This window comes from Callithrix jacchus, chromosome 14 (assembly GCF_049354715.1).
Source record: "Callithrix jacchus isolate 240 chromosome 14, calJac240_pri, whole genome shotgun sequence".
In the NCBI taxonomy this organism is placed as follows: domain Eukaryota; kingdom Metazoa; phylum Chordata; class Mammalia; order Primates; family Cebidae; genus Callithrix; species Callithrix jacchus.
The window spans coordinates 99,641,467-99,654,408 of NC_133515.1; the positions used below are offsets into that span (position 1 = coordinate 99,641,467).

At 37.3% G+C, this 12,942-nt stretch overlaps 1 protein-coding gene across 6 annotated transcripts in view; it reads left to right on the forward strand.

The window, feature by feature from the left end:
- Nucleotides 1–12,942, forward strand: part of NBAS (NBAS subunit of NRZ tethering complex) — a 454,285-nt gene that overhangs the window by 124,822 nt on the left and 316,521 nt on the right. For all 6 annotated transcript variants that reach the window (XM_078349936.1, XM_054245191.2, XM_054245193.2 and 3 more), the window contains 2 exons: nt 2,653–2,757; nt 3,106–3,242. In XM_078349936.1, coding sequence (XP_078206062.1) covers nt 2,653–2,757; nt 3,106–3,242 — 242 coding nt within the window. The remainder of the gene's footprint in view (nt 1–2,652; nt 2,758–3,105; nt 3,243–12,942) is intronic.

A 12,942-nucleotide genomic window follows, 5' to 3' on the forward strand; every position in this document is an offset into this window, starting at 1 on the left:
GGCTTTTTGGGAGCAGAGAGATATGTGTGTTTCTGCTGTAACTGGAAGGAAAGAAAATCTAGTTACAGATGCAGATAGGTTTGTAGTTTTGGTGGGCTGGAAATATGAGGGATTTCTCATCTGAGAGTGTCAAAAAAAAAAAAAAAAAAAGCAAGGCTTTTAGCCAAGAATAGGGCTGAGGAATAGGGTGTTGGAAGTCTGGAAAGAATGAGAGTTGTGAAAAAGTTCTTAACAGAGAGTAGGAAATAAAAGCTCCTAGTGGCCGCATTGAGGAACAGCACTAATTATCTGTTTGAATTTTGTTGTTCTTGAGTTTATCAGTCTTTTTAGCTTTTTATTATAAAAAATTTCAGTCATTCGTAGAAGTGTAGAGAAGAGTATATGATGAGCCCCATGTGCCTGTTGCTCAGCACCATTTTCAGCATTCACCAGTTGTGTGTCTTTTGTTCTCCGCTTTTCTATTCTTGCCTTCTCTTTTTCACTAGATATTTTAAAGCACCGCCCCTATATCTTATCATTTCACCCATAAATATTTAGGTATGTGTGTGTAAGAAGGACTTAAAAATATAACCACAATGATATGATTATATAACAAAATTAATAGTAATTTCCTAATAAGATCTGATACTAACTTCATCTTCAGATTTTCCCGGTGCCTTTTTTTTTTTTTTTTTTTGCCTTTGGTTCATTTGAATGAGGATCCAAGCAAGGTTGAGGTCTTGAAATTAAAATGGGAACTGTCAGCTTGGTTTTGTGACATGTTTTCAGTGACTTCATAGCTTGTGCTCGGGGGTCATAGCTGGTTTTGACTGGTTAGGGGATGATCTGCTGGATGAGTGTGATAAAGGGAAAGAGGCCAGGGATTAAGAAGCCCTTTTACAGCCATGGACCAGGCACTTTAAGCTGATTAGAAGGAATGAGAGACTTTGAGGGGAAACGGAAAGTGAACAGCCAAGTAGGGTCAGTGGATTTGATGCCTCCGTGAAGTTGAAGAATAGTTGAAATGCCACTTAGTATGTGAGTGGAAAGATTAGGAGCGGTGGTCACAGAGCCGGGGCAAGACATCGAGATGTTTCATACAGTGTCTTTTGATGATGATAGATTCAGGATTTGGTGACAGGATGTGTAACTGAGGTGAAATAAAGGAAATAATTGTCATGCCTGAGGAGTCAAGGAACTGAGAACTTTCTTTGTGAAACAGGGTCTTGCTCTATTGCTCAGGCAGTAGTGTAGTGGCACAATGATAGCTTACTGTACTCTTGATTTTCTGGGCTCAAGTTATCCTCCCATCTCAATCTCCCAAGTAGCTGGGATTACAGGTACATGGTGCCATGGCCGGCTATTTTTTTTTTTTTTGAGGAGGTGAGTTCTTGCCATGTTGCCCAAGCTGTTCTCAAACTCTTGGGTTCAAGCGATCCTCCCACTTCAGCCTGCCAAAGTGTTGGGATTACAGGCATGAGTCCCTGGCTAGAACATTTGTGAAATACTTTTCTTCTTTTGGTTTCCATGAGTATGTGTTAAATTCTTTTTCCCTTTACTTCTCTGACTGTTCCTCCATCTACTTTTTAGATACAGATTCTCTTTTCCTTGTTCATCCTTTAAATAATGTTGTTCCTCCAGGCTCTTTCAAACTCATTCTGTTTAATCTCCCTGTGAATAGTACTCATCTCTGTATTAATAACTCTATGCCAGATATCTCTAACTCACTCTATGCCAGAACTCCTGACCTGTGTATTCACCTGCTCACTCCGGAGCTCCTTTTAGACATGCTGTAGTTGCCAGCTTAACCCACCTACAAGTGAACTTTGCGACTCTCCATCTTCCCTCTCTCCCTCCCTCACCTCCTCCACATCTTCTCATTCTTCTCTTTCCTATCCCAGTAAATTAATTCAGTCAACAAATATTTATTGGCTATTTATAAATATGGACAGAAGAATACTGATAGCAGTATGCTAGGAATCTGGGATTCAGTATTAAACATGGCGGACATGAACCCTAAGTCATACATTGTAGTGGGGAGACCTACCCTTGCAATTTCATGGCTGATTCTCTTTGTCTCTTATGTTTCAGCTTTTGGGCCACTTCTCTGTCCTCCTAGAGCTAGTGTGGCACCTTCCTAAGTATTTTCCCTTACCTATTCCTGGTCTTTCCTACTAGATTTTAAGCTACTTAGAGGTGGGAAAAGTGTATTGTTCATTGTATCACAGTGCCTATCACAGTTCCCATAGCACATAGTGGCACTCAGTAAATATTTGTTGAATGAATGAGTTGTTCAGTCTGCATTTTACATAGGTCACCCTAGCAGTGGTAAAATTGAAGTTAACCTATGGAAGGTCAGGTGCTCATAATACCTTGTCATGTATATCTGTTGCTTGTTTTACCTGGTGTTTGATTTTGGTTGTCCTACTGTAATTAACTTAATTTTTACTGCCTATTTCATTTACTTCTGGATTAAAAAAATAACATTTATTAATATAGCTCTTTTCAAAATAAAGGCAAGAATGCAAATGTAGTACTTTAGTTAACAATTGGTGGTTGAAATTAATTAATTCAGGCCTTATTTATTTAGGCAGGCAGAGTGGTAAAGATTTTTAATAATATCTTGTCACCCATATTTAAAAGCCTTTTCATTAAATCACTGTTTCCCCTCAGGAAATCCTTGGAGTACCTCATGCATCTGAACACAGATATGATGCTGAATTCTTTAAGAAATTCAGAAATCAAAATATTGTTCTCTCAGCAAGAACTTATGCTCAGGTAATTTGCTTTTTGTAAATAAAATAATTATGGTTATTAACACTAAATCTTTGAGCTGTGCAGTTAATGTTATTGTGTGCATATATTACATTTTCTTTTTTGTTGTGATATTAATAAATGTAGAGAAAATTTTAATTTAATATCCATCATTCTGAGTTTTAGAAATAAATAATTTTCATAGCCTTAGATTGAGAAATATGATACAGGCTAGGAAAAACCAGGGTAATTTCAAAGTGCTTTATATCAGAACTGCATGAAAAAGTTAAAAGTTTTTGAATGTTGTCGTATCAGATGACTCCTTTATTTCTTAGATTTACATCAGAAACTTACTCCTTGCCTTTTATATAGGAAAGTAACGTACAAGCCCTAGAAATTCTGTTTACTTACCATGGTTCCGACCTGCTTCCTCATCGCCTTGCGATTCTCTCCAACTTTCCAGAGACCACTTCTCCACATGAATATTCTGTTTTGCTGCCTGAAGCTTGGTATGTGACTATGTTAATGGATTTTTACCTTCTTTTTATATAATGACAATTTTTTTGTCATGCCGAACACCTTAAAATTAAAAAAAATAATTTTAATGTAACATATTTAAACTTTTTTCCGGATAAAAAATAAAGTTATTGTAAATGATCCTGAAGCCAAAATGTTTCTAGCATAACAGGATTGCCTTAACTTAATGAGCACAAGTTTTTTCTTTTTTTGAAAGCCTCCTGATATTACTTCTGTGTATTCAATATGTACTTTTTTCTGGTTAAGAACAGTTTTTAGGATAATGTATGTCTGAGTTAGTATCTTTTAGAAGTTGAAGTGTGTTTTTGACAGCAGTAGGTGGTAAGTATGGAGACCCAGGAATATTGCATCCTTCTTTGCTCAGCAACCCTTTCTTCATAGGAAATTCCACAGACACAAAGACATATGAGAACTCAAAATATTGCTTTACCTCTAGACTAATGCTCTTACTCTCAATTCAGGGCAATTTGATAATTGGGTTGCAGCATGTGATATAGTGTCAAAGCCTGTGTGGAACCATAAATCCCTTTATTACCACCTGCTAGTCTTCCAGAGGCCAGAACATGTGTTCTTGAGGATAAAGGAGAGGGAATACATTTGTCTCACTGCATAATTCAAGAATGGGTAGGCCATTTGCCCCAGGCCTGAATGGCATCTGGGAGAAAAGAGGAGGCAGAGCATACCTTGTTAGGTCAGTTACCCAATAGAGGCAGAAGACAAAAGAGTAAGAGGACACATCCATTTGTGTGAACTTCTACCTACCGTGAGCTAGCCTACTAATAAATGTGGCTCAGTGATTAATTGAATGATTTATCTCTTCTGCATTTGAGTTACTGATCTTTAAAATGGGTTGACAGTCCCTGTCTTGCTTACTCACTTTGCATCTCATATCTACTTGTTAACTATAGGACATTGTAAGGGGTTCATTCTGACTGAAATCATTTTTACTGATTTCGGCTCCTGGAAACTTACATTGCTAAGAGATGTTACTCAAATTGGGAATCATTTGGCTTTCTCATTCCTCCCTTGCTTTCTCCACTCAATATCCAGTTCTACGCATGGGTATTAATGATGATGGTCTACGTGTATAGAGTAATTACTATGTATTCGGCACTTATTTCTTCTGGTCCTCAAATTATTTTTGTATTATCCCATTTTTACAGAAAGCTGAGATTCACAGAGATTTAGTAGCATGCTGAAATCTATATATGTGTAGCTAGAATTTGAACCTATGTTTACTTAAAGTTGTGGGTCAGTAAGTACTGAGAATATATTATAAACTCCTTATTTTACATTAGTGTTAGTCTTCAAAAAGTTACTCTTTGTTCTGATAAAACTGAAAAAAAAGAAAAAGCTCAGGATGCTTTTATTTTCAAGAAAGTTTAGATCAGTATGGTGAGTGATAATGTCAATAATACTTTATAAATATATTTTATGCATGTTTTCAGAATATGATTATATCTATTGTTCTCTACCTCTTTGCAAAATGAATCTAACTTGAATGCAAATGACCTTTCCTACTGTTAATTGTTAGTATAAAAAAGGGCTACTGTTTCTTAACATTTTTTAAAAGATAGTTTCTCCTTCGATTTGGATACATTTGTCTAGGCCATCCCACCCTGAAGGGGCCATGTCTCCTCAGATTTAGATGCATTTATTGTCAGTGTTTTCTGATGATTGCTTAGATAAGCATTTGATTTTAACCTGAAATTTGAAAGTTAGTTTGTAAAATAGTTGCACAATACCCAGTGGTGCACTATCTTTGAATGCCCTGTGGTTCTTCATGGGGCCTACCACAAGAACTGATTTAAATGGTAATCATTTATTTAGTTATACCCTATTGCAGCAGAGTGTACTTAAAAGAATGTAATGTTATTTTGAATCATTGTTTTGGAATATGTTGTTTAGACAGACTTTGAATAGACTCTGATTGCTTATGAGTTCTTAAGTTATGCTTATTTTTAAACACATTCAGAAAAAATAGAGTTTTTTTTTTTTAAATTAACCTTTGTTCTCAAAAAAGTCTTTCACACTATTTTTTTTTCTATAGTTGTAAATAGTGAGAATGAATAATAGGTTACAATAATGTCTCTGTCCTTTCATAATTTAGTTTTGTATTTTACTGTTTGTGTTGGCACAAAGAAATACCTGAGGCTGGGTAATTTATAAAGAAAAAAAGTTTAATTGGCTCACAGTTGGGCAGACTGTACCAGAATCATAGTGTTGGCATCTGCTTCTGGTGAGGGCCTCAGAAAGTTTCCAGTCATGGTGGAAGGGGAAGGGGGAGCAGGCACTCTCACATGGCTAGAGGGAAGCAAGAGAGAGAAGGGGAAGGTCCCAGACTCTTAAACAGCTGGAACTAACTGAGTGAGAACTCACTAATCACCAGGGGATGGTGCTGAACCATGAATGAGGGATCTGCCCTCATGATCCAGTCACCTCCCACCAAACTCCACCTCCAGCCATTGGGAATCACATTTCATTGTGAGATTTGGAGGGAACAAACTTCAAAACCATATCATGGTTACTGCAAAGCAAAACAACAGTTGTGGATTTCTGTAAGTTACTAACGTCCCTATACTCTCATAATTCTTCGTTTGTTTTCATAGTGTAACACTTTCTACATTGTATTTTAGTCATATTTACTTCTGCCTTTCTCATTTCCTTCTTTAATAAATATCAGACTAACTCTTAAAGATGGAAACCATCTCTTCCTTATGTTCAGATCCAAGTTAGGGTGGTGCTTGTAAAGTGAGTATACTGAAAATATTTGCTGACTGCATAAATTGGGTCCTCTTGTGCCATTTAAAAAAGAGATTGTGAAGTATCCTGTCCAGAGTGCAGATGGACTTTTACTTGCTAAGCTGGGAGAAGCCCAGGTTTGTGTTTACCCAGGCTCCTGAAGGTTCAACTGCTATTTCAACCCATCTATAAGGATGGAACTCTTTTATTCTAATTGAAGCTTTACCCTAAATGACAAGTAGAGCAAGAAGATACACTTACAGAAAATCTTTCCAGCTGGGCACGGTGGCTCACGCCTGTAATCCCAGCACTTTGGGAGGCCGAGGTGGGCGGATCACCTGAAGTTGGGAGTTTGAGACTAGACTGACCAACATGGAGAAACCCTATCTCTACTAAAAATACAAATTATCTGTGTATGGTGGCATATGTGTGTAATCTCAGTTACTGAGATTACACAGCCTCTCAGGAGGCTGAGACAGGAGAATCACTTGAATCCAGGGGGTGGAGGTTGCGGTGAGCTGAGATCGTGCCATTGCACTCCAGCATGGACAACAGAGTGAAACTCTGTCTCAAAAAAAAAAAAAAAATAGAAATACTTTCCTTTGTGAGGATTCTTTGAATACTTGGTGTTCATTTTCAAATCACTTGGAAGCATTAGTTCAGATGAGCAGTGTCCCATGAGTGCTTTACCCCCCCTTTCCACTCACCGTTTGCTGGGCACCTCAGATGTGCCTGGAGCTGTGGGAGGGATTGAGGATGAGTAAAGCACAGCTCCTCTTCAGCAGGAGTGATCAGGGATGCTTCACAAACCAGTAGCACTTCCTGTTACAGCATCATGCTTTCAAACTGAGGGAGAAAGAAGAGTTACACATGCGTACCCTAAATAAGTAATTGCAGCTCATTCTGCTTTTTTCCCCTCCTCAGGAGCAATGCTGAAAACTAATCAAATGACCTTGACATTCCTGACTGCCTTGGACGGCTGTTAACTTTTCCATGTGTGTGCCTTATTTTTCTATGAGAGTATACATTGCTCAGTGGCTCAGCCTGTTTCATTCTGCTCTTTTCTTTGACTTTTTCCCTTATATTTTGTAAGTAATAATGACTTTTTAATAATGTATTGAATTGATTTCAAGTCAATTAGTGACTTGAATTGAAACAAGTCACTAGACTCTTAAGTGTATGGCTCCCCGAATGCCTGTCTCGCTGTGCAGTCTTCAGCCAGCTGTTAGGAGGATTGCAGAGAAACCCTGCTCTCTCCACTCCTGCCACACAGGCTTCTGGCTGTTCCTTGACCTTGCCAACCCTGCTCCTGCCCTGGGTCTTTTAAATTTAGTATGCCCTTGTGTACCCTTCTCCCATGTCATCCTGTGACGGAGTCTCTTACTTCATTCAGAATCTCTACTCAACGTACCTCTTCAAAAAGGTCTTCCCTGCCCACATTTTTCATACAAGCTTCACTTTGCCCTCTACTTTTGCCCTTTTTGCCTATACTCTGTTTATCTGCATAGCACTTACTCCTAATATGTTACGTGGTTATCTGTCTTCTCTATTTTATCTGATCTTCCTTGGCTTTCCTATTTAAAATTCTACTCTCTTTTTAAATCTTCCTTCTCTGCTTTATTTTCTTTCTAGCATTTATTAGATAGTAATCTAATTAATTTGTGTTTTACTTGTTTATCTTATTGTCTGTTTCCTCTTCTGAAATAACAGCTCCAGTGGGCAGAGATTTTGTGTGTTTTGTTTCCATCCTTATCTCCTGCAATTAAAATATTGCCTGGAATGTTGTAGGCATTCATTAAATACTTGTTGAGTGGATGAATAAATGAATGAGTGAATGTAAGATCCATAAGGAAGGACTTTGTATCTTGCTCCCAAATGTGGCTGCAGTACTAAGAACAGTGCCTAGTAAAAAGCAGTAGCTCAGGAAGTGTTTTTTGAATGAATGAGTAACTTAGGAACCACAATTAGGTACATAGAAGGGTAGATAGAACTTGAGATTTTAGAGTTCAAGCTGTATAAAATTTTGCAAAGCAATAATAAGTTATGCCAAGTTGACTTTTGCCTGCTCTGTTTTGAGATCCCACTGGCGGAACTTTTGCCTCGGCATTTCACCAACATTTGATTAACCAATTTCTATTCAAAGAAATTTTATGATTATGAAAGCTGGGAAACTTTTAAATTATGTGCTGTTTTTGTGATTTATATTGTCAGTCTTAAATCATCGTGTATATTTGACATTGATGAAATGTGACCAAGTTTTGTAAAGCTTTGCAATTACATTTGCTGTTGTAGGTGATGCATCTTTTTGTTGTCACCTATTCTGAGTTTGTAACTGTTATAAAATGTTTATATTTTATATTGTGGTTGGCTGTTTTAAAGTCCAAAGGTGACATTTCTTACAATCTTTCTTAGCTTCCACAACTTGAGATAACAGATTTTTCTGTTAAAAGAAACATTTTGGCAATGGGGCATTTTTTGGTGCCTGTAGTATATTTCAGAAAGATTATTTAGATGTTTCAGTTTTGCCCTTTTTTTCTATTTAAAAATATTTCCAGAGTGTTGAATACAATTTGGTTGAAAAGATTGCATTTTGAACAGTTGTCTGTTGAAATAGTGTAGCACAGGAGGAAGAGCATTGACTATCTAGTTGCCCAGATTTGTGATCTTGGGTTTCTTAACTGCACTGTAGTCTTCTCACTTGTAAAATGGATATGCTCATAGCACTTACTTCATAGTGTTGTGAGAATGATTAACGAGTTGATGTATATCAACTACTGAGGACAGTGCTTGGTACCAAGTAAGTGTTACTTTAGTGTTAGTAATTATTATTAATACAGAATCCCATGATGAAGCTTTGGCCTCATATGCTTATGTGCTTCATATACTTATTGCTTTAAACTTCTGACTGGAATATGTATACAGAAAAGTTGCAAAGGTAATACAGGTAATTGTTATGTAGTATTCACCTAGGTTTTGTTTGTTTTCTTCTTACATAACCATAGCACATTTGTCAAAATTAGAAATTGGCACTGGAATAGTCTGTTCTGCTATAATGTGACACATGAATTCCTAAAAGTCACCGAATTATACGTGATTATTTAGTGAAAACCACAGGGCATAGGAGAAAAAGGGGATGAATGGTGTAGTACTCAAGAACTTTGCTCACTGGAACATAGTTAGGAACCTAAGAAAAATTGTAGCATAGGCTGGGCTTGGTGGCTCATGCCTGTAAGCCCAGCACTTTGGGAGGCCAAGGAGGGCAGATCACCTGAAGTCAGGGATTCGAGACCAGCATGGCCAACATGATGAAACCCCATCTCTACTAAAAATACAAAAATTATCTGGGCACATGCCTCTGGTTTCAGCTATTCGGGAGGCTGAGGCAGGTGAATCGCTTGAACCTGGGAGGCAGAGGTTGCAGTGTGCCTAGATCGTGCCATTGCACTCCAGCCTGGTGACAGAATGAGACTGTGTTTCAAAACACACACATACACACACACACAGACACACACACACACACAATTGCAGCATAGTTTTACATGTATTGAATGGTTAAGAAATACTTACATACTAAAATATGGCCCTTTACCTTGAAAACGATCTGAAAAAGACCTTGCTTATAAAAGTGGGTATCAGAAGAGTTGCAGTTTATGAGTTATTGGGAAGTGAAAGGAGGATGATCAGAAATTTGATGCAGGCTTATAACAGCTATGGATGGGAGTTGCTTCTCACACACTTGGTGAACTGAAGTAGCTGGTAGATGTTTGAGGAATGTACGTGCACATGGAATCCAGCAGGTTCATCAGGGCGCAGTTTTCCATGTTCACCTAATGCTTCTGAAGAATGAAATTGTGCATCAGCAAATGAGAAATTTGTGTTACACTTAAGTTGTTTCCTAATATATCCATTCACTGGAACAAATTTGCATTTTAAAATATCGTAGCAGAACTGACTGTACTGTGAGCTAACTACAGATTTATTTGGATTTAACCAGCGTTTTTTTTTAATTAATAAATATTTTTTCTGTTTGAGGATACAGTCCAGAATATCACATTGAATGTAGACTCCGTTTATTTTTAATACCTGGAAATAAACTCCGTTTTTCCATGTCTGTTCATTAAGAAATTCTTTGACAATCATGTGTTTATTGAGCAGTGAGAATTAATACTCATTTATATTCCTAGATTATCTCCTGAATCAATATGAAAATATTGAATTATAGTTAGTGTATTTTGAGATACTGCACAAGTGGAAAAACTCTCAGTTCGTGGAAACTATTGATTCTTCTGGCCCTCTTAGAAAAGCTGTTACTAGGCCGGGCGCAGTGGCTCACGCCTGTAATCCCAGCACTTTGAGAGTCCAAGGTGGGCACATCATGAGGTTAAGAGATCGAGATCATCCTGGCCAACTTGGTGAAACCCTGTTGCTACTAAAAATACAAAAATTAGCTGGGCATGGTGACATGCACCTATAGTCCCAGCTGCTGGGGAGGCTAAGGCAGAAGAATCTCTTGAACCCGGGAGGCAGAGATTGCAGTGAGCCAAGATCACACCACTGCACTTCAGCCTGGCAACACTGCACTTCAGCCTGGCAAGTCTGTCTCAAACAAAAAAAAAGCAAAACTGTTACTATAGTAACTTGGCAGTTTGCTTGCTTGTAGATATCTAAGTTTAGTTGGATTATTTGATGATTGAAAGTTTGACTATGAAAAGCTTGCTGTAACATGCAGATGGACTGTAATTGAGTGAACTATGAAAATATGTTTTCAGTGTTGCCATTTTTCTTTCTGAATTTGATTGCATGTCTTATCTATTGTCTTCTAATTATTCTTGACCTTTGGTTTCAGAGTAGTTTTGTGGCTTATCAGTAAGACTAAAAATAAAGAGTGACTGAGTGAACAATTTTAGGTTGCCAGTGGTTTAGATCACATAGGATGCCAACTTAATCTTATTTCATTATATACCTAGTCCCCATCTTCAGAAACTACTGTTTCCTAGAGCACAGAAAGCACAGTCACCTGCCTTCCTGTCTTCATTTAGAACAGTGTTTGCAAAACAGTATATGATAAATTGTGTGACAACCCTGTTGGCAGAAGCATTCTTCCTTAGGACCTCTTTGTGCTCTACATGCTTTAACTGATGGCTTTGGTACTTTATTCTCTTGCTAACCCTGGCTTATTCCTGCTTTTCTTAGGCCTTGTTCCTTTTGTGCTCTCTGCCCCACTTGATGATGCAACAGGAAATTCAGGGTCCTCAGGAGTTTTCCCATTATCATTTTTCACTGGGTAGCGTCATAGGGTAAAGAAGTCTGTCTTTCTTTTCTTCCTACTGATGAGTCATTGTCACTTACTCATACTGTGGAGGCCTTCTAGTGACCAATTTGGAGGGTATTTTTCTTTTTGCAGAGGTTGTAGTATCTTGTGACAGTTTTTTTTTTTTAATAGCAAGACTAACACATATCTCCTAATAAAGTGCTATGACTATAGTACATACATGCAATGATGGTTAATGACTGTTGAATAAATAAATGATTGTTATGTGAGCAGATTTAGAAAATACGAGATAGTGTGACAAGGTAAATAAGATGCAGGCAGAAGCATTCTCTTGAAACTGCATTTGGAAAGGAAACCTGTTGTTGACTCTCTCAGACTGTAAACCTGGAGATATTCTAGTTGTGTTCTTCTACAGCCCTATTCAGAGTGAATACATTTTTGTGCATTCACACATCACACTTTTAGCTTCATAACTTTTGACTCTGTCGAGCATAGGGACCATTAGGACCTTTTGGCCATGATACACTCTTAATTTTATCCTAAAAAATATTGAATTGTAAAATACATGTAACAAAAAAGTTACCATCTTACCTATTTTTAAGTGTACAGTTCAACATTGTTAAGTACATTCACATTGCTATGCAGCCAATCTCTAGAACTCTCTTTATCTTGCAAAACTGAAGCTCCATACCTATTAAGCAATTCCCTATCTTCCCACTTAGCCCTTGGCAGCCACCATTCTGCTTTGTGTATCAATGAATCTGTCTTCTCTAGGTATGCCATTAAGTGGAAATACAGTACTTGTCATTTATTTACTTTTTTTTTTCACTTAGTGTAATGTTTTCAAGGAATGATATACTTCTGGTAAAATTAATATTAATATTAAGTAAGATTTAGAGTTATCTCTACCTGTGGGTCGTGTTTCTGTTTATACTGCAAAACTGTTTCTTAATTAAAGGATGCAGATAAACCCTAGTTTGAGATGGAGATTAAGTCACCATTTTGCCTGAATCCTTTTGAAGAACCTCTTGTTCATCTTTTGGTGATAGAGTATCCAACCTGAAGGGAACTTTGAATATGTCTTCTGATGCTTTATTTTACAACTCGTGGATTTGAATAGGCAAACGTGGAGACTTATTGTGTTATTACAACAGCATACAACTTATGATATGAAAACACACATCAATATTAATATCATTACATTTTCCAGTAGAACAAATTTGATTTAGGTCAAATTGACTTACTTTATAATTTAAATCATTAATAAGAAATTGACCTTTAAAAAGATCAGAGGATATTATTCCAGTTCTTCACAAATGAAAGGTAGATAGAAGTCTACTCTTTACTATACTTTAAGCCTTAAATTGATGATATTTTGATAATTACATTAGTTTGTGATTTTTCCAGAAATGAAACAATTCAACCTATCTTTTTTATTGACATTAAAATGGACTCTAGGCAGCTTTCAATTTGGAATGTAAATTGGTTGGATACAGTGTCTCATGTCTGTAATCCCAGCACTTTGGGAGGCCACGGCAGGAGGATGGCTTGGGGCTAGGATTTGAGACTAGCTGGGCAGTCTCTACAGAGACCCTGTCTCTACAGAAAATAAAAATAATTAATTGGGCATGGTGGCACGCTTCTTGTAGTCCCAGCTA